General features: G+C 44.3%; 1 protein-coding gene across 1 annotated transcript; it reads left to right on the top strand.

Annotated features, from left to right (window-relative positions):
• Positions 1-8,962: 8,962 nt before the first annotated feature.
• Positions 8,963-18,122, top strand: LOC115324216 (nicotinamide N-methyltransferase). The gene is made up of 3 exons (XM_040207581.1): positions 8,963-9,092; positions 14,317-14,527; positions 17,612-18,122. Exons 1-3 carry the CDS (start codon positions 8,963-8,965, stop codon positions 18,120-18,122), a joined length of 852 nt encoding a protein of 283 aa, XP_040063515.1.
• The last annotated feature ends 4,344 nt before the right edge of the window (positions 18,123-22,466 follow it).

Below are 22,466 nucleotides of genomic sequence, written 5' to 3'. Positions count from 1 at the left end.
ATATTTCTATAAAAGGTACTTTGACGTCATTTTTATGATATGGACAGGCACAGAGGACGAACTCAACACATTTATTTGGCTCATTCTCCTGTTCGGTTCATTCACAGCGTATCGGAGCGAGTCAATTAGTTGTTTCTTTTTTCTTTTTTTTTTTTAAGTTAACGTTAAATTTACGATAACAAACTTTTCACAAAAACTCTACAGAAAACCCAAGGAAAGACAACAATACCTTAACTACGACAGCTGCCACCCCCGCCACTGCAAAAACAGTTTGCCCTATTCTCTGGCGCACAGATACAAACGGATATGTAGCAACAAACACTATACTGATAATTTAACGACAGCACTTATTAGGCAACCTTATCCTCCAGACGTCATCAACACTGCTATAGGAAAGGCTAGAACGCTTGACGGTACGACTGCCATGAACAAAAAAAGCGTTCGAAATTTGGAGAATGATGTATATACTTTAGTGCTACCTAAGGCAAGTAATCATTCCAACATCAACATCTTAAATTTTTGTATTTTCTCACAAAACCAGCACTTTTAATCTGTCTTTCCACAAGCGTCACGCGTCGTCTACTGGCCAGGAAAAAGCCTTAAGGACATTCTAGTACCATCCAAAAACACACATATAGAGTACTTAGTATCTCGGCGATGCCATGGGCCGCGGTGCAAAGTGTGTAGCCACATGACGGAACCCGTGGAGGCAAAAAGTACAAATTTGGACTTCACATTTAGGATAAACGGAAATTATAACAGAAACTCAGCTAATGTTTTCTATCTGTTGCACTGCCGGGTATGCAACATGCAGTATATTGGACAAACCCACCTCCCCTACCGTCTAAGATTTAACAATCACAATTCTCACCTTAACACAATACCCAAACTCCCTTTTTCCGAAGATATGCGTCTAGAAAACCACCGCATAGACAAAATTTTGCAATTTTACTTCAGTCTGGATCGTCTGGAAACAGTACAGCATGTGAGAGGGAGCAAAGAGAATCGTACCTAATTAGAACGTTTAACACTCTTCGAGCGGGCATTAACGAGAGCTCCGGTGTGCTTAGTTGCTCGCACCTCGAACAGCTAACATCCTCGGAACCCCCACATTAAGGGGAAAACGAACAGACGGAGTCCCCTACTTAGAGATCTTCCCGCACTGGACATCATTACGACCTCGAAGAATGTGGATGGTTGAGCGTATTGGTTTCTAAATTACGATAACTAAAAAGAGACATGTCCCTCCTCGATATGTATTCCATCTCCCTCTTTCGTTATCGTAATCAAGGAGTGTCTTCGCTTTCGGGTGCAAGATGGGGGATGAGGGAAAAAATGACTGAAGAAATCACTATCGTTTGTTGACTATGAATTGCGATAGAATTCGTTTAGGATAACCTCAAGGGAGACGTCTAAGATGACGTCGAGGACGACGTCCTAGAGGACGACATCAAAGGCGACGTCTAGGATGGCCTCTAGGACGACCTCTAGGCAGTGTTGGACAAAATATTCGATAAAACTATTTAAGTTAAGTTACTAAATACCTGCGTCATAAAGTATTTAAAATACTACTCAAGTTACTTTCACTCTAAAGTATCTTGAGTAGAGTACAGATACTTAGAAATGTATTTCAGTTACTTTTGAAGAGACTTCCGCATTGCTTAATTTGTATCAACGTCATTGACAACGACGATTATGCAGCTACGCAAGTCTGGGTTACCAGAATGGTTTATTAGCACCCAACAACACAAAATGGAAGAAAAAAAGTATCGTAGGGCTATTTTATGCAGTCCGATTATAAAGAGCAAACTATTGTCACGAATAATAAATGATGAGGTGGCGAATAACTGAAGAAACTAAACGTTTAATGGAACGAACTTGTTCCCAAAACAAAAGAGAGAAAGGCTAGCGTCGCAGGCGTCGATGTCGGCGAAACAGCAGGATCGACCGCTGGGGCGAGACTGACTCCGGACCGCCACTCGGAGTACCTTTTGTAGAAAGCTCGGCGCGTAGAACATTCGTAACTCAATCAGACGACAAAATTCTCGAACTTACCAGGAGGTCAAGTTGAAGGAATAAATAAAAGAGAAGTCCGCTTTCTGGTATCGAACCCGGAGCCTCCGCGCGAGAACCTCCGAGTGAGAGCCAAGCGCGGTAACCATTCGGCCACGCTAGGCTTTTTTTTTTTTTTTTTTTATTTCCTGGTTAGACATTGAAACGCTATAACACAAAAACAAAACACACATATATGAAAATGTTAAAAGCGCGTGAACCTCTGAGAGGCCCCGCGGTTACATCTGAAAACGTTTTACACTGACCAATTCATCTAGTAAGGATACCCAGTCGGGGGGTTCTTGCAAAGCGCGATACACTTCGCGTATATACGCGGCACTTTCAATTAAATGGTCTCCAGCGGGGCGTATCTTGACATCTGCGTTGTTCACTTCCGTCCTCGTCCTCCAGAGGCTGTGGAGGCCGAGGAGGACCAGGCCAAATCGTACGGAACCCCGCCTTCGTTCTCCAGCGGTAAAAAACTTATGCCGCATGGATCGAGGGGGAGGTCTTTCTTCAAAGTTCGCTGAAGTATGTCCCATAGAAAGACCGCGTCCCAACACTCCAGAAAAACATGTTCTATCGTTTCTTGTTTCTTACACAACAGACAGTTAACCGACCATGGGACAAAAAGACCTCTCTCCTTGAGCCATGGCTTAACAGGAAGCACACCACAATGTAATGGAAAGAAAAAGGACTTGATAGACGGCTTAACCGGCATTTTCTTCACTCTCTTTAAGACATCCTGCCCTGGTCTGTCATAATACAGGGACCTATAGAGGGGTACAGGCAAAAGAACATCTACCAAGTCTTTATACAACATTTTACGATTAACTGAACTTAAGTACTCCATTGAAAAACGAAGCTTTAGCATCCGAAAGGATAAAACTATTTCTCGCATAAACCCACGAACACTGACACAATTTTGGTTGCAAGACGATATAATAAACTCGGACAGATGATCCTGCAACAGGTTCTGCAGGACTGTACGCAAAAATGCATTATTCTGATCTCGCAAGAACATAAACCGCGATACAATCTGGCGAATGAAAAGGTGGGACAATCCTAAACCTCCACTACTCACAGAGCGAAACAAATTAGTGCGGGAAGAGCGTTTTCAGCTCGACCTCCAGATAAAAACCGCGAAGACCCTGTGCGGCTTCTGTACATTCAGACGCGACATAGATAACACTTGTAAAATGTACCATATTTTAGCGATCAAAAATAAATTACAGACCGTAGCTCGCGCAAACATTGAAAAATCCCTCCCCTTCCAACCTTCCGCTTTTGCCCTTGCCAGGTCCGTTTCAACGTCCCACAGTTGCGTAGTATCTCGGCAGTGTTCGAGCGGCACACCGAGATACCTCGCCGGCAAGGTTGTCCACTGGACGTTCAGAAAAACACCAGGCGCGGTGGACCAGTTTCCGTGCCAAAACTCTGCACATTTACCCCAATTTATTACACTACCCGTTTGACTACAAAAGCAAGCTGCGATTTTGACCACTTCAAGCAAACTCTCCTGGTCAGTACAGAAGACAGCGACGTCGTTCGCATAGGAGAGGACTTTAACCTCGGTCGAATTTAAGCTAAAGCCGCGGATGTATTCATTATGAATAAGCCCTAAACAAAAATGTTCTAAATGAATCGCGAACAATAACGGAGATAGGGGGCAACCTTGCCTCACTGAAGAGTAAACATTGACACTTTCGCTGACATTCTTATTGACGATAATAGATGTTGAACAATTCGCATATGCCATCGTTAACCCACCCCAAATAACGGAGCCCACGTTTGCGTGTTCAAGAATACGAAAAAGCACATCGTAACCGACCCGATCGAACGCCTTTTCGAAGTCTATTTGCAACATTGCAACACGTCTTTCGAAGGCGTCGCAACACTCTAAAATGCTGCGAGCAACATGGATGTTTGTGCAAATGGACCTACCCTTTATGCCGCAGGTCTGATGTGGCCCAACAAGACAGGTTATAACACTTTACAAACGAGTAGCTAGGACTTTCATATAAATTTTTAATCGACATTAGTGAGGCTTATTGGTCTATATGATGAAACAGATTGAAGTTTAACTGGGTCGTCTGACTTGGGGATTAATATGGTGTGCGACTTTAGGAAGGATGGCGGTAGCACAGATATTTTATACGCCTCGGTTAATAACTCGTACAGAACTGCAGCGGCATCTTTCTTAAATGATTTATAAAATTCGGCGCAGAGTCCGTCAGGCCCGGGCGTTTTACCCGTGGTTAACTCTTCGATTGCCGCCTCCAGCTCACTGACACTGATAGGCATTTCTAATCTTTCTTGTACGTGCCTGTCGAGCGGAGGCATAAGCGGTAAAAAATCTTTTTCGAAACCACTATCTTTCTGCGCGCACTGACCGAGCAGCCCGCGGTAATACTCTACAAAGGCTTTCTCGATATCTGCCTGTTCGCGCGTTATCGCATTACAGTAAAGAATTTCTGTTCGATAATTTTTATAAAGAAAAAGAAAATAAAACGATGCCGGTCAGTAAACGGATCTCCCATGACGGGGCTCGCCAGTTTGAGCAGCAAAGCGCCGATACCGGCCAGTCACTGAACTTCCATGTAAATACTGGCCATCAAGGGATATATTAGCTTTCACTTCACAAAATACTTTTAATTTTTGTGATTGTTTTCTGTTCAGATAAATTCTGGATCACGTTAATATGAAACATACACTTAACGCCAATGTCAAACCTCTGACATTTTTTTTTCTTTCTGTGTTGTCTCAAAATCGTTACTAGCGACACGTTTCAGACTAAATGAATACCAGGTTTTTTTTTCCGCCAGCTCTGCATGACGGTCAACTTACCTCGTTTCTTCATACAGGCTACTGCATGTCAGGAACATCGGTGGTTTTGATAGAACCGAATTGGATGGACATATGAGAATTCTAACTTATTAGTTATTACACTGAATGCGACACATACTGATACATGTAGCGATGTAGGAGTGTGACAGATTTAGAAATAGAGACTTTTTTATTATAAGCACGACCACTGATTCCAACTAAGTACCCTTAATCCTAAAGTTAGATTGAACGGAAATGTATTACCAGATGCACCACTCGCTGAAAGTAACTCTGTCAAATTGCCACGACATTTCAAGATCCCCCCTCCAGGTCATACCTGAGAAAAACTATATTTTTTTCAGCTAATATTGGTTAAAACCGGTTACGGGTAAATACTTTATGGTTACGGTTACGGTTACGGTTAGGGTTATGTTTTTTTGTTTTTTTTTTAATTTCAAATAATAATTTCGTTCCGATTATGGTTACTGAAAATCTTCGTTCCTAAATGGTTTTCAGTTTCGGTTACTGTTACGGTTCGAGTCCTTGCCTTGCGTACCTATATTGATGAAAGCCCTTGAAATTGCCTGCATGCGCACCATAATAGAATGTTGAACATGCGGGCATAAACAAGGAGACCGCAGGAAAGCTATCAACGATACTGAAATGACACTTTCCGGTTTTGTGTACATCTAGCTGTGCCATCAAATTAGTTCTTGTTTTTATTTGTTGTTATGTGGAACAAATTATGTGAAAAAGCTTATTTGACAGTTATCAAGCAATTTAAAAAAAAAATTAAAAAAATAACAAAACGTAGTTTAAGCATAATAATGAACAAGTATTACAGAGTGCATAGAAAAAGCTAGATGGAATTAAATGGCGATGACTTGCGCAAAAATCGCCTTGATGTCACCTTTTTGGCACCGCGTATCAGCTCGCTGTCTTCTGCGGTCTGAGCTCTGATCGACGCAGCCTGTACGGTATCGGGAAGGATTGTTTGCAACTTGATGTTTCAACCATACGCATGAAAGTCTTCGGCATCAGGCGGCTGATCCGATTTTCTTTTGAACAAGATATGGCAAAGTATGGTTTGTGCAAAGCGGATATTTTCAGTCTAGACTTTGTTCAATTTGCCTTTTAACCGAATTTGACAAGGAATGGTTTGTTCGAACCGCATAATGTGTGTCTGGAATTCCTTCAATTGTACTTTTAACCGGATTCCAAAAATCACAGTTTGTGCGAACCGATTAGGAAAATCACGGTTTGTGTGAACCGGAATTTGTCTGTCTGGAATTTCACCAATTTGACTTTGAAGTGGATTAGGAAAATCGCGGTTTGTGCGAACCGGAATTTGTCTCTCCGGAATTCCTCCATTTTGACTTTGAACCGGATTAGGAAAATCACGGTTTGAGCGAACCGGGATTTGCCTGCCCGGAATTCCTCCAATTTGACTTTGAACCGGATTAGGAAAATCACGGTATGAGCAAACCGGAATTTGCCTCTCCAGAATTCCTCCAATTTGACTTTGAACCGGATTTTAAAAATTCACGGTTTGTGCGAACCGGAAGCCGCCTTTCCGGTGTGACTCCGGTATGATTTTAGTCCGGATTTCACTTTCCGGACTAATTTTAAACCGTTATTTTTGCTAGGGGATAGTGCGGCACGCGGACCACAGTAACGGTCTGCTAAAAGTACCTAACGTAGTATGTGCCTGCAATGTGAGATTGCGCTTTCAGCTGAATAGTGCGTAATCGTGTGTTCGTTGTTCTTCTGTTTCGAGACGTCCAGCCGTCTAATAAGGAATCGAGATCTGCGAGCGAAATATTTCGAGGCACATTTATTTCACATTAATCATGCACAGACGAATTAAGTATAGAACTGCACTTGCACACGCCTAAAAAATAAAACATTGACAAAATAAATTTGTTAGCCTCGCCCAGAAGCTCCATTTATGGATCGCCAGCACATCTGTCATTTGTGCACGATCTCTTCACTTCATTATTCCATGCGGTGCCGTACGCCTTCTTTAGAATTGGCTACTTGCCTTTCTGTGGAATATTACAATTGCCACTAACAGGTCTACAAATGTACACAATGACCCACAAAATTACGCGTTCAACATGGCAAATGGATGAGCTGTTTCTTGTAAATAAACAAGTTGTTCGCTTATTTAACAAATAATGCACTTCAGGTAGCGTCCACCAATCATTAGCTCCATTTTTACAAATTCAAAGCTTCTCACGCAAGCAAGATGGAAAGGTTCTGCAATGAAGCTTCGGAAATGTTGGCACTCATCAGGCTGTGGAACTGGTTGGGAACCACAAAGTGGCCGAAGCCTCCTTCCTCCGTGAGAAAATGTTCAAAAGCTCGTTCCATGTCCCAGCATCTGTAATGACAATGTGGTCATAATATTGAACATAGTAAACTTATTTAAATAGTCAGGACACAAAATAAACATTTATCTATAAAGAATTGATGACGAGAATGCGGTTGTCGCACCCGGAACCAGAAATAAATGAAACTTGAAATTAAAATATAGGGAGCCGAATGCTGTCTTTAATTATTATCCTCCGTGTGTTTGAGGGCCGCCCGAGACCCCTTTCAAGGTTAAATCCTATCTTTACACTTTAAATATGCAGTTGTGCCTAAATCGAAGTGGGGCTAAGTGTATACCATTAAGTTCATTAAAGCCGTAGTCGTTCGGGGACTTTCTTCATGGAGAATATTAGAAAGCATTTGTTTCTACTGTGGGCACAAGCCTGCCTCTAGTACGGTCAACCCGTAAACTAACAGCTATGGGCAACAAAAGTTCAATATTAAATTCGCTCAGCAAACAAAGCTGAGTACGGGAAGTACAAACTCAAACCAATCTTTAGTGGAAAAAAAAATGTAGGTTGGCTTTTGCGCTCTTCGTGCACCATTTGGACATGGCCACGTCGAATGCATCCCTCAGTAGTCTGTCAGTTAGCACCAAAAATATCCATTGAATTCGACAGGCCCGCGGAACGCCGAAGACCGGGACCATGCACGCACGACACTCAGCTAAACGAAACCACGCGCAACGAGCGGCCGCACAGCGACACAACCGTTACAAAGTTACGAATTCGGGAGAGCGGAGCAGTGGCGCCAGGGGGGGGGGGGGGGGGGGGGGAGGGGGGGGGGGAAAGACTTGGGGCGCCAGCGAGTCGAGTGAGTTGACTGCTCATGCAACCTCTGCCCGCGTTTGGCTTATGGTCTGGGTTCCAGACCAAAGGAGAAACACATAGAAATAAATATATACAATAAATTACATTTTATATTCATGACGCGGTGAAGACGTTTTGTTGAAATTATTGTTGGCAGACAAAGCTCTTATATTTGTATTTTTGTAATAATGAGAGCCCCCCACCACCCGAGCGCCGTTGCCGGTGGCGATGCTATAGTCACAGCGTCACCGATGGTGGCGACGCTGATGTCAACGCCGCGAAACTCGGACTGTGACCGGTTCCAGATCTGCAGTTGGAGCTGATCCAAAACGACGCTTGGAACACGTCCGTCTCCATCCCGATCGCCCAGTGAAACACAGGGCCGCTCCAAAACGACCAAGTGGAATTCGCCGTAAGTTTTCCGGCGCTCCGTGCTAACCTTAATTTGCTGTTCCTCTCACTTAAAATACCCTTTGTATACCCCGAAAACTATTAATTAGGTTAGAACGTTGAACAATGCTGGTCGAAGCGCGAAGAGGGTGGGATGGGGATAGAGGGGACGGGGCTTTTGGCATGCGGGGAACACGGGGCGGGGTAACTGAAGGCGGGGTTTTTAAAACGTGGGGCTAATGACGCGGGGCTTTTGCGAGAGGGATTCTGCACGCGGGGCAATCGTGCTACTCCTCTCGAAACATGTATTTGGACACGAGGGCTGCGTCAAATATCGGCGAGAACTCTGATCCAATAAAACGCCTCGTGCCCAAGAAATGGCGATCGCTAACGTTGCCTCATGGAGTTTTCAAAGGGGCTTAAACCATTAAATCGATCCGCTTCTCGTTTCAGGCTAAAACAGGAAGATTTAACTCTCGACGCTATTTTGACGGGACACACAAGAAAGCATCATGAGCAGTGAGAAAATGAGAAAACAGTATCTCCGAGACTTCGAGCCCAGGGAATATCCGGTGGCCATGAAAGCGCTTACCGGCGTCCACTCGTTTTACCAGAGGGAGCTTCACTCCATTTTCAATTCTCGTGAGTATACGTCTAAAGATATTGCCGCAAATGAAAAAGGCTCGCGACGACCGTACACTGAAAATAAGAGGGGTTTAATCGGCAAACTTGCGCCAAAAACAAACAAAAAATAGAGCGTCGAAACAGCAGCAGAGAACGTCGCGGCGAGAAAGAGAGGGAGAGGACTTGCTAAAGAGGAAATACTAGCGTGGGCCAGGTGAGTCAGGGTCCGAACGGTCATCGTTAGCTACGGTGCCGGGGCGTAGGGGATAACAGCTGATAGAAGAGAAAGAATGTCGCGGCGTCGCAGCGCGGCAGCCGGCTGGAACAAGAGGGAGCCAACAAGGCCGCGAAGGGCTCCTTATCCATTGCCCTTGGCACCTCGAATATTCGGCCTAGAATGTTCGAGAGCTAGGGCGAGATTGACTCGGCAAGGTCATTCTGACCTCCTTATCTTTTCCACTCTGGTTGAAGGGGCCCTGCAATCATATTTAAGCGTCTACCTTTTTTGGCGATTTCTACGTCCCTCGGGATTCCGGCAAGCCAGCGGGCACGGAGAGAGTAACTAAATATCAGTGCGTCATATTTTAACAGGGTGATGCGGAAACCTCCTCCACCTACGGGGGCGACCCGCGGTGCGGAAAGCCCGTGAAATGTGAAGTCTTTGTTCCTGAGCACACTACTCGTCAGAGCCACTTTAAGGTTCTTTTTAGTCGGAATACAAAATATAAGTGGCGCGAACCGCTTCAATTATTTATAAAAGTAGATTTTGTTCAGTATTTTAGATCAGAAAAGAAGCAAATGCAGTTTAGAAAGTACGGAAACAAGAAATGACCCCTCGACATGCCGCCACCAAGCAGTGGAAAAGGCGGCGCATAATAGGAAGGTGTAATGGGATCAGGCACCGACGAACGGCGAGCGTACAAAGGTCCCGGATGTACGCGGCTGCGCTGCGGTCGAGGATCCGACCGGTTCCGAGCGTTCCAAAGGCCTTCGGAGCAGGTTTGGCTTGCACTTTGGCGGTATGGCAGCGCGAAGTGACTCCCGTTCTGAAATGATCTTTACCCCGTGTTTGCTGTCGTTTGTGGCCAATGAAGTGTCATGCCGAATTAGTGATTAATCGCGCGGCAAATGCAATGCGACCCGCCCTGGCTGCCCGCTTCATACAGCCTATCCAGAACATGCTTTAGTGGCGCCCTCTCGAGCCGTCGACACGGACTGCGGCAGCCGTGAGCGCTCGCTTACCTAACTACTCCTCCTCTAGTTCACGGCCACTCAAGCGATCAAGGACGTCATGAAGGAGGTTACTTTTTTCGTGTTTTTGTAATATTAATTTTCCTAAAACTTTTAAAATCAAACGAAATTCAAGAAAAGAAATGTTTCATTAAGTTATTACTTTCAGTGCGCTCGGGTTCAGTGCAAATTAAAAACCAGTAAAAGAGTCCTTGCAAGGCACCTGTAAGGAAAGTTTTAGAGAAAAGGAAGGCTGGGGAGGAGGAAGAAGACGGAACGCTGTACAGAGGAGGAGGTTTCCTCCTCTCATCTCTAGCATTTCGACTGCTTCCTCCTCCCCGGCCTACCTTTACTTCGAAAACTTTTTTTTAACCTGTAACTGCCTCCTTCTCTATTATGCACGTGGCAGTATTAGCTTTATCCCCAAAATCCGATTGACGCCAAATATCCAGATGGATTTGAGCTGTAATGAAAACAACACAAATATTACAATTCCATCAGAGTTTCTGCATTCCAATAAATCTTAAGCAACTGCTTTCCTGCGAAGCAGATGGGATAGCCAGCCACTCCAATCTTACGCAAGGAGCTTGGCCAATGACGAGGCTTATACGAAGTGCAAACTAAAAGTTTGGAGTGTATTTAGCGCAAAATGATTGGGCAGCACGAAGATGCGCGCGCAGCATCTGATACCTTGACCCCCCTCCCCCCAGCCCTCAGGACATACCTAGTTACGCCCCTGATCGGAGGTGCATCAGTTTTTCACAGAAATGGTCGCAAATGTTGGACAAAGGCAGGTCGCCGCAAAGTAGTTGTACTCTCGCAGGCAAGCTTTTTATCGCAATCAATTTATAAGGCACTTACTTATATCGGTCTTATAGCCGCCATTACTTCACTTGGAGAAATTACCAGATGTCATATCAAAAGACGAAAGCACATTTTCATTGATGGTACGCCATTTCTTGTTTTCAAATTTTGGAAATGTACATTGAAGTCGGGAGATATACATTCCCCAGAAAGTACCGCAAAAGTATTTGAATAAAGCACAAGTACATACTCAAAGTATTTACTTCAAATAAAGTGCAAGTTTTATAAACCTACTTGAAGATAGTACTTTAAGTACCATGTACATAAAGCACTTTCCAACACCGCTTGTTTATAATTTTTTATGTCAAAATCGTGGGAGAATTACTAAGGCCTCTCGAACGATCGTCGAATCTTGAAGGACCTGCACATTCTGAGTTTAAGAAAGAAAGGCAACGCAAAGACGTCAGCTTTGCGTTGCCCTACTGGAGCACCAGATGAGTTTCAGGAAGGCTGCTGCATTTTGTTGCCTTTTTTGTTTGAGGATGCAGTGAGTACACCTCCTGTACAGGGCGAGAGTTTCTACATCGGGGAGAAGCAAGACACACCTTTGGAATGAGTGAAGTGTCCTCGAGCTTCAGGGCACGACGAGGCGCCGGTCTTCTGCGGTAATCCCGCAGGTCCTCGGCCTCACTTGCGACGTGCCTGTCTGCTCCACGCGCCTCGAAGCTGAGTTGTTGCAGGGGGGGGGGGGGGGGGGGGGGGGGGGGCTTGTGAAAATTTTGGAGGGTTCTAGATACTCTAATTTACTCCTCCGCCCCCATGCCTGCACCACATGCTTCCCGCTTTTTGCAAGTATCATCTCATCTTTCAAGATTTCTCTTTTTGTGCACGACTAATGATGAGCAAACCTACCACCAAACTTCGAAATTAATTCGTAATTTAATTAGCAGTTACTCAGAAAAAGTAATTGAAGTTAACTACTAATTACCGAAATAAAAATGCATTTGAAAGTTAGTAAACTGTCTAGAAAAGTGGTTAAAGTACAGTAACTTCACTAGAGTAGTTGAAGTATATACAAGTCTGCTTTGAAGTGATTCATCAAGCTCATATGTTACAAAGCAGTGAATGGTGCGAAGTGTTCTAGTGGCACTCGCGCTTCAAGAATGGCAGAACTTCACTGGAAGACAACAAACATAGGTCGGAGAAGGTCGCACTGCCTCTCTTCGTCTTCTAGCGATGTTCTATCATTCTTCAAGAGCGAGTGCAACTCACAATTGCACGTGATCACAAAAACTTGTGTAGCCCATGCAGCTTCAAAAGTCAATGGAACTACTCCCTTTGGCATATTGGTAACAAGATGTTACGTTGGCTTCCTTTTAAGGTTCCCATCAGTGACGTCACGACCGAGATTACCGATTACCAGCGACATTCTTGATGGTGTGTTTCAAAAGCACGGTGGAAGCTTGTAGTCATTACTTTTTCAAACCAACACAGTCAGAGTCGACAGTCTGACGTCTCCTCTTATTCCGATTCATGAAAGTAGAATTCATCATACTCAAGATGTCATAGGGAGCGTTTGACCAATCGTGAAATGCCAACGACAGTGACGCTTTTGGTCGCGCACATCCCCAATAGAGACATGAAGGTCCCTGTTTTCGACTGCTGCGCGCGCATCACCGTGCTGCTCTCGCTTTTGCAGCCAAGCTGTACGGAATTCTGGAATTTTTTTCGTATCGTCGCCCTCACAGAAAAAGAAACCTTCAGCGATTGAAGCGAAAAGTGCATATCACGCATACAGCATACAGCAAACATGCGTTTCAATAATGCACAATTGCGCAAAACAAGCGTCCGAACCAGAGAACTGATGGTAAGGCGCTTCTGATAACAATGCGAAGCACGAAGCGCTCACCGTATATTTTTCCCGGTAAATATTACGGTAGCGTAAGCTGCCACGGCGGCGGCAGCTTGCGACGTGGGGATTGACGTCACTAGACTTTCATGTATAAGGGGTATTCACTGGCGGCCATATAGCCGTTTGCGTGACTGCTGAGCGCGTGCTCACGGCGAGATTCCACAGTTGTTTTATAACGTGCATTCCACGCCATCAATATTGCCCATTTTCGCAGCCTATTAATGGAAGCTCGTTCTGAGCATGCGCTCTGAACAGCGCCCTCAAATATGGCGTCCAGTAAATAGCTCCTCTAAAAAGTTTTGGTACAGTGCATTTGCTTTTCTTTCGAAAACATGAACTGCCGCTTGCGCCACAAGCGACTTCCGGTCGCACCGTTTTTGCGAGCCTGTTGAGCTTGGTTATGTCACCGGTGCTAGAAAGCATAAATATGCTACGCGGACAACAAATTTGGAGATTTAACGAGCGCCTTCGGTTGTACATTATTACATCTTGGAGGAGGCAAGTTGGTTTACAAGAATACTCTAAACATTTTAACAGATCTCGCACTCCTTCGTTCTTTTAGCGTTCACCTGGAGAATTGGTGGTTAAACGTTTCCTTTAAATTTCAAAGCAGCGGTGTTGAGGTGGTCTTTGTTAATTCTTTTTGTAAACCGGAAGTTCTCTGGGACGTCAAAGACTGGAGCACCACCTGGTGGCATTTGCCGCAAAAAGGGTCTATAGTTGAGTGAGCAATCGTTTCATGTGGAACCATAGCTTCACTGTCCGACCACCTACACAGAGTGAACTGAAGCCCCAAATTTTTAGGCTACAAAATCAGTCCCGGAAGCTTTTGATAGCACATCGTACGTATAGACATAAAAAGTAAATCAGTTGTTTCATTGATTCTAGCGCAAAATCGAAAACTGTTATCATTAAATCATTGTATGCTTTCCATCAATTGCTTGATCCTCACACATCACGGATGGCACCACAAGCACGATTCTCGGGTGACACGGTCTTTTGCGTCGGCATCCGCTGATAAAGATCTCAGAGGTACTAATGTTTTACGAAAATCTTCTCAAGTAAAATCCTCATTTGGTGAAATCTTAAGCCCCTTACTAGGAGTCGCCCCCGTTGCCGGCTCATAGCCACTGTCAGGAGGAGCGCGGCTGGGAGAAGTTTCATTTGTCCCATCTCCAGCATGAGCTTCCATCCTCTGATGACATTTCGGAGTCTCACAATGGAGACTTGGACTTAAAATCATTACGGGCATGCAGCCAATTCCTCCAAAGGTGAAATACCTTCCTCTTTCTACAGCGGTGTCTGACTCCTGGCGAACACTTCTGGATATTGGATGTGGACCTACTGTTGCCAACGTCTTCCCGGCGACAAGGAAGATCCAAAGCATTGTTTTAAGTGACCTGCTTCCCAGAAGTCGACAGGAGGTAGAGAAGTGGATCCAGAAAGCACATGACGCCATAAATTGGTCCTTCATGAGCGAACCATTGGCCATCTTGGAAGGGTACAAGTAAGAAGAAGCTTTCACAGACCTGTAAATTAACCGTTAACATGCTGCTTTTGATGGCGTTGCTTGCTGGAAAGGGGGCGGTTGATGACCAAGTGTTTCGAGTCTCCACACCTTAGAGCACGTGAAACGAAAGCTTGCGCCAAAGAAAGCAGGGAGGACCCTGGCCCGTTTAGATCTGAATGGGCATCGTACAGGCGCGCGGTCCCTTATTACTAGGGTGTAATTCAAGCTAAAGACAACAGGCTAGCAGTGGTAGTGCTCCGGCTCAATTTCTTATCCGTAGCATAAAGCTGCGGCGTCAAATTTGGTTCGGCTTTTATGTCCCCCATGTTTTTATTGTATTTTTAGTTCCGCTACAGTGGAATTCTATACTATTAATTTCACACCATCAAACACGTAACCCGCTGGGAACGTGCTGTACAACCCAAATATCAGCATCTCTCAACATTTGAGTCTTTTAGGTACAAAACGCGCTAAGGACCAAATCTAAAAAGTCAGGAACTTTCGAAAAAAAATAGTTTCGACATGTTATTTGAATTATTTTTTAAAGATCGACGTACACTTCGCGCTTTCCCCTTTTGCCCGCCTCCTCCTTTTCCATATCCTCTCCACTTATTGCCTTGCCCAGCTTAGCTACCCTCGCTACTCAGGAGAGGGGAGTGCTAAGCAGATTATCATCCATGCAGAACTCCGAGGGGGTACGTCGGTCTTTAAGCCGTATTTATTGATGTATTGAAGCGATTTCGAGGCAAATCAGCTGCTAAAAAGTTTTATCTGGAGTTCTCTTTAACGCCACCGCAAGGAGGTATTCGTCGGCTGTTTTATGCCCCGCATTACCTTATACACGGTTACAAAGTTTCCGTGGCGATGCAGTCAAAGGCCTGCTTGAGAGCTGATCAAAGCTACGCTGGCGAAGTCCCCCCCCCCCCCCCCTCCAATCCCCCTCTTCGCAAATGCTACAGAACTAGAACGGCGAGTTGGGCTAGTTGGTTGTACATGCTCAAAGTGAGGCGCAAAAACAACGAGGACACAAGGAGAGATGCAGACAGGACGAGGCGCATTTTCAACTGTACTTTATTTTTGAAAAACACAGGAACGCAAGCTATGCCCAATGTACACGTGCGCATGGGTAAGAAATAAAGATAGAACGAAGCCTAGCGCGTTTTCCTACGTGACACGTTCATTTTGAAGGAACGTATACTCCCTATCAGATAGAGATAAAGATGGGGCGCTGGCACAGACATCGGTGCCGCGAGATCTTATGGTGAAGGCCTCCAAGATTTCGCGAGCGATTTTTGTTGCGCCGCTTCCAACAATTCTTGTTTCGTCAAACTTTGGGTCACACTCGCATCGATCACAGTGTACTGCCAAGTGGCCAGGCGGGGATTGTCTAGTTGACGCAGAGTGCTCCCTGATTTTATCATTAATGCACCCCCCCGTCTGGCCTGATTCTATCATTAATGCACCTCCCCGTTTGGCCAGACGGGGAGGTGCATTAATGATAGAATCAGGGAGCACTTGTTTTTTCTTTTCATCTTAATCAAAATACTTCGCCCGCACTTCGTATATCACTCTGCTCGGACTCTGCGCAGAGGTGCAGAGAAGTCGAAGAGAGACATTTTGACTGCTACAAAACTAAAAATGCCATTTCGCGTCGTAGACTAGGACTGGGTTCAGTGCGGTGGCTGCTGGGCCTCCCAAAGGGCCGTCGCACTACCGGCAGAGGAAGGCCGGGTCTGGAACAAGGAAGTTGGTAACGTTCCTTGCCCAGTCGGGTCTTCCTCTATGCCGCGGTGCCGACCGGTGCCCACGGTAAAAGGTGGGTTAAGTGAGCTCACTGAGTAGACTGCTCCGTGTCTCCGATTTCGAACACAGCAGCGCGCTCTCTCCGCAAACGGATAACAGCAACAAACGCATACCGCGTCCCTGATTCATTTATAGAACGTCTTTATTTTATCTTTGCACCTCACTCTTGCCTTAAAGCAAGAGTGAGATCAAAGGCAAAATGTGCAGGCTATCATTGCTTGTTCCCGTCCCCCCAGTTGTTACGGTGTTGCCAGCAAGCGGTGTTTCTGGCGTCGTTCATGCGGTTGCGGGCCGCGTCCATCGACGGTGTCGTCGTCGCCGCTGGTGTCATTTCTCCTGCTTATTCGCAGGCGTAGCAGCCGACCGGGACCGTCCTTTGCCAAGACGAACTCCGCCAGCCGCGAACAGAGGGGCGAGAGGTGTTCCCTGTCGGCAGTGCTGGGAAGCACGGTCGCACTGGAGTACGCATTTTCTCGGCGCTGCACCAACACGGCATGGTTTTGCCTCTGACCACCGCTTTGGCTCCCGATTTTGACACGTTTTTCATCGTAGAGCGTTTCCCGTCATCGGCGAATCAATGTTTCGTCGATTTCCCAGCGCCTGTCAGCTCTGATGTTCCTTGAGCAACTTCGCGGTACTACGCGGTAATTGAGACTCCTGACGAAGTAAAGTACACATTCACCCCGATCTCGCGTCTGACTCCCAAACGTGCCTTTCTTCTTATCTTGCGTTGTCGTTGGAAATTAGAAAAACAGAAAACCAAATGATGACCAGCAACTTGGCGAGGAAAGCGTTGGTCTTGAAGCCCACGATTCGGCCATTGAGAACAGAAAATCACACGCAAAAAACGGGGGGAAGACCGTAGCAGTCGCATCACTGTTGCCAGCAGGTAGGCGTTTTTCGTAGAAGCATATTCACTACTACAATGTGAAGAACGTGGAACGTCATTTATTTCATTTACTTTTTTATAATTAGTTCTTTGCATAAGACGTTTGCAGTGTATGCACACAAACAAAGTATTTCTAAGATTTTACTTTTGCGAACTACTTCGTGATGCGTACGTACCGTCTTTTGCAAGCGGTGAACCGTCCCCAGACTTCTATGCTCGGAGCTAAGTATAGTTTCAAGCGGTAGTAGTTGAGCGTAGTCAAACGCATCTCTGTGAACCAGCATTTTGTGTATTGTCGACCGTGTTGTCTTCTATGCCCCTCCTTCGTTTTCGTAGAATTTTGAGTTCATATAAGATTGTTTTTCTAACCCGAGAAACTGACCACGCAGGGACGCGAAATGTGGAGCCAAAGACATCGAAGAAAGGACACGCGCGGCCATCAAGAAGGTCATCCCGTGCAATGTCCTGGACACGAGCGTCCTCCCCGAAGAGCACGATGAACTTTTCGACGTGGTCTTCTCGAGCCTCTGCCTCGCGGCCGCAAGTCGCGACGAAGAAGCCTTTCGGAGAGTCACGCGGAATGTCTCGGGTCTGATTCGCGACGGAGGGCACCTGATATTTTGCGGCGTTGTCGGATCTCGCGAGTACACCGTCGCGGGCATCAAATTTCCCAAGGTCAGCTTGACTAAAGCCATGGTGGAAGATGCACTGGGCGGAGCAGGGCTCCAGCTGAAACGCTGGAGTTCTCTCGACAAGCCCGTCGCGTCGGACACTCCGCTACATTGGGATTTCGCGTTTGTCGTTCTCGCCGAAAAGCTTTACACCGCCGACCGTGAAGGGGACGCTAGCGGCGGACAACCGAATGACCACGTCCTCCCCACTTGCGGTCACCCACTTTAATTACACCACCGCGGCCGACGGTCCGATGGATCCAGTCAATCTGCGCCAAAAGTGCATCGTCACAACAGACGCTCATTGCCTTTGTGCGTTCGCTATATCACCGACTTCGGAAATCACGCGCAGTGAATGCGGCGCACCATGATTTTCCAGTGCGCGATTGGTTTTAGCCGCGGTAGTGGCAAACACGGCGGAAAGACAACTTGCGTCGCGGCCACGCATTTGTTTGCCGCCGCCGCTTTGTTGGCTCCGTACCTGACTGTCGCCGTTGCGGCCGGATGTAAAGTGAAAGTACTACAAGAACACTTAGAATAGAATAGAATAGAATAGAATAGTTTTATTTCAGGTTTTCTTTCAAAATATACTTTCCAAAACCGCCTCACTTAAGCATATGTGCTTGTGTGTGAGAACAAGCAGTCCAATTGTACAAGTGCTCCCCCCCCCCCCCCCCCCCCAATGCTTTGCTACAGAAAAAAAAAAGAGAAAAAACAAGAATAAAACACAACTTAAACTGCAAGAACCCGTGGTGTGTCATGCTGTGGCCTAACAATCATTAACACTTTGCGGATTGAACTTTGGGTCGTGCAATTGTATCCGTTACATTCATCCCGCGTAAAAAGAAGAAACACCGCATGCAGCAGTAGCGAAAACCAAAAACGACAAGTAACACTCAACACGGAAAACTTCTATCCGAACGAACAAAATCATGAAAAATATATAAATATGTAAGAAAAATACCGTGGACATTGCTCGTGAATCAGTCATATACTAAGCCAATAATGAAACGCAAAAGCAATGAGAAAATATTCGAAACTAAAAGTTCAACAGCAAAGTCATTACAGCAAAAACCAACACAAGCAGCGGCCATGAATCAGTGATAAGCAAAGAAGCGACAAAAATTGCTTGACATGAGTTACAAGACGAGATCATGAATAAAGTATAAGGGCACACTTCCAAATTCAAATCGACCTACTTTGACACCATTTCAGGATTTCCTTTTTTTACTGTACGTAACGACTGGATTTTCTGCAAATTGCCAGGAAGTTAATTAAAGAGATTTGGAACGTACTAGTTTCTTTATCGTGTTCCATCATTTGTATATACTCTCGGAATGTTATATTTCTCGGTCTTCCTAAACTGTTTTTGTCTGGTTGACTATGTCTTGTATTCAGTCTTGAAGTAGTTTGACGTGATGATTGTATAGTTCCTCAGATTACTTATCGCAAGAAGATTAAGTTCGGTAAGCTGTTCTTCGAATGGTATGTGCTCGAGCCGGGTTCCGTAAGTGACGTTCTTTACAATTATTTTTATCGTGTTATCGATATTTTGCTTTTTGGTGTTCGAACAGAATGCATAGATCGTTATTCCATAACTCAATTTCGATTCACCTAACATTTGGTAAACTGTTTTCCTTAATGTGATGTCCGCGTGACTACGAAGTCAGTACAGGTAAGATGAAATTATCATCAACTGCTTTGTCAGGTTAGGCGTATGCGAATTCCAGTAGAAATGTTCGTCAAAGTAAATTCCTAGGTATTGAGTTCCTGTTGCGTATACTAGTGGTGAACAGCAAGAATTCCTGCATTCCGCTGAATATAAAAAGATGGCTTCTGTGAGGTCAATATGCTTTTGATGGGTTCTGAAGCACATTAAACTAGTCTCATTTTTATTTACAAAAATGAAGTACTTTAAAGACCAGGTCATTATTCGTTTCATGCCCTCTTGTAAAGCAGACGCCACAGTACTATACTTTTTGTTTGCTAGAACTAAAGTGGTATCGTCAGTATATTGATATATATTTTATATTAAAGACAAAAAAGCGAGGTCCTTCATGTGTATATTAAATAGTATTGGGCCTCATACCGATCCTTGGGGTACACCACAAGGGAGGTTGATGGTATCACTTATACAATTGCTAATTCTTACTTTTTGTGTTCGGCTGGTAAAGTAATTTTTGAAAAATTTAAGGAACGGTCCTCTGAATCCCAGACTTTCTAGTTTATCTAGTAGAATATAATTGTCTATTGTATCAAACGCTTTAGTTAAGTCTAAAAACAAGGCAAGTACAATTTGATTCTTGTCTATCTTCTCATTAATAAAATCCGCTACGTCTTCGAGTAATAGTGACGTATTATTATTTTTCCGGAACCCATACTGACAGTTCTTTATTAATGAGAATTTGTCGTAGAACGAGGTTATAGTTTTTAAAATAAATCTTTCCACTATCTGATGATTGGCTGACAACGCAACGGGCTTGTTATTGGAAACATCTTTTTTGTTCCCTTTTTTATAAATTGGCCGCACTATCGACACCTTCATCTTATTATGTATATCTCATTTTCTCAAAAATCCCGTTTAATATTCGCAGAATAACATTTTTTAGACCGTTAAAATCAACGCGCAGATCTCTGGGCCTTATTTGGTCGTATTCTGCCGGTTTTGTCGTTACTATATTGCTAATTATATGTTGTAGATCTACTTCTGTTATTTGCGGCATGTATTCTGAGTTTTGTGTACGGCTCCGTAAGTTAGGTTTTCTGGTAGATTTGTTTGCGTGCTTACGTAGGTCTTGCACCTGCCTAACAAAAGCGCAATTGAAGTTATCACTTAGTGTATCGAAATTGGTTGTTGAAATATTTTTCTTTAGAAATTCGTCCGCGTTATCTTTGGGATGTTGGCCCATGATTTGATTAACAGTATTCCACGTTTCCCAGGTGTTCTTTCCGCACTGTTTGAGCTGTACTATACGAAACTTCCTTTGGATAGACTTATTTTTGGAGTTACCCTGCTCCTTATTCGCCTATACTCTTCCTTCAGTGATTTATCCTGCGTATCTTGCCTACATCTGTTCCATAATTTATTTTTCTCAAAACTTGACTCAATTATTTCATTATAAATCCACTTGTTGCTACGATTTATTTATATTAATTTAATCGTCTTTTTTAACTTTCGTCACAGGCTCCCAAGTTTCTCGATCACCGCTTGATAAAGGGCTATATGTTCAAGATGTAAGTTCCAGTTGTACTTTTTTATACTGTAGTCCACATTTTTGTTGGAAATAATTTGTTTGTATTGGGTTTCTTCCATCTGTTGTGTACAGTTTTCCTTAAGTATCCGTAGAGCAACGAAGTAATGATCTCTTAATTTTTGTGTAGTTATGCCACCTATGAAGAATAAATTGCGTGTTCGGGCTATTATATGATCAATGCTACTTTTTGTAATTTTATCTGCAAGGTGCTCTTCTCTAGTGCAACCATTGATCACATGTTCTTGTTCGTAACTGCACAATATGTTCGGGTAATCCTAAACTCCGTATTTATCTTGACTCGAAGCGTCAATGTTTAAGTAAAGGGCACATATAGTGAACGATATAGCGGCTTTATGTATATTCATCACAAGAGCTTCGACATGCTGCAAAAATACCTCAGTACGGTCAGAAAGCCAGCTATTTTTAACGTATATCAGTATCCATTCTACATTCCTGCCTTGGCGCCGTACAGGCATTTCATGGTAACAATGTATGAAAAAGTGCAGCCGGTTCGTTTGCCTCAACCTTTACTTCAGTAAGTATAAGCACGTAAGCACATCGATTTCAACCAGTGCATCTGCTATGTAAACATTCAGTTCATCACTGTGCTTTTTAAGGCTTCTAACATTTATTTGAACTATATGTAGGATCTGGTCTTCTTTCTTTTTTCCTTCTTCGGTTAGAACTCTTTTTGGTATGATTGTCCCATTCTTCAAATGTATCCAGACGTATTTGTAACTCATTTCCATCGCACCAATCTTTTGTATTCCAAAACAACCATCGCTGTAGCCTGGTCAAGTTCTCGTTGATGTACACGTGTTCTTTCTTCAATGGTGTACGTTTGGAGGCCCATCTGTCTCGTTCCGATCTGTCATCGAAGCGTACAATGATAGCAGGTATCTTACCATCTTTCGCTTTAAGTCTTAGCATAGACTCAATCTTATCGGACTGCGGCACAGATAAGTTCAGTTTTCTTGCCAGGTTCCTTATGACTGCTGTCAGGTCTTCGCGATCGTGCTTTGTAATTCCATGAATTTCTATGTTCTCTTTTTCTTCGGGAGTATTAATTGTCCCGCGTTTTCCCCTTCCCGTTCAAGATCTTTTAATCCTTGCATCTCTTTCATGCCCGAGCTGTTTCCTCTCATTTGTCCTTTTTTTTTTTTAGTTCGGTATCGACACGTGTCAATGAGTCTACCTTTTTTATAAGGTCATCATATTGCTGGCAACTCATGATTATCGAGGTTTCTATCTCTTTTTTTTCTTGTTTATCGAGCTTTTCAATCGTGGTGTTTCTACTTATCTCTACACAGGCAAGGTAA

This window comes from Ixodes scapularis, unplaced genomic scaffold (genome assembly GCF_016920785.2).
Source record: "Ixodes scapularis isolate PalLabHiFi unplaced genomic scaffold, ASM1692078v2 PGA_scaffold4__175_contigs__length_147842914, whole genome shotgun sequence".
In the NCBI taxonomy this organism is placed as follows: domain Eukaryota; kingdom Metazoa; phylum Arthropoda; class Arachnida; order Ixodida; family Ixodidae; genus Ixodes; species Ixodes scapularis.
The sequence above is the reverse complement of the archived record's forward strand: the minus strand, read 5'-3'. Positions and strand labels throughout refer to the sequence as shown.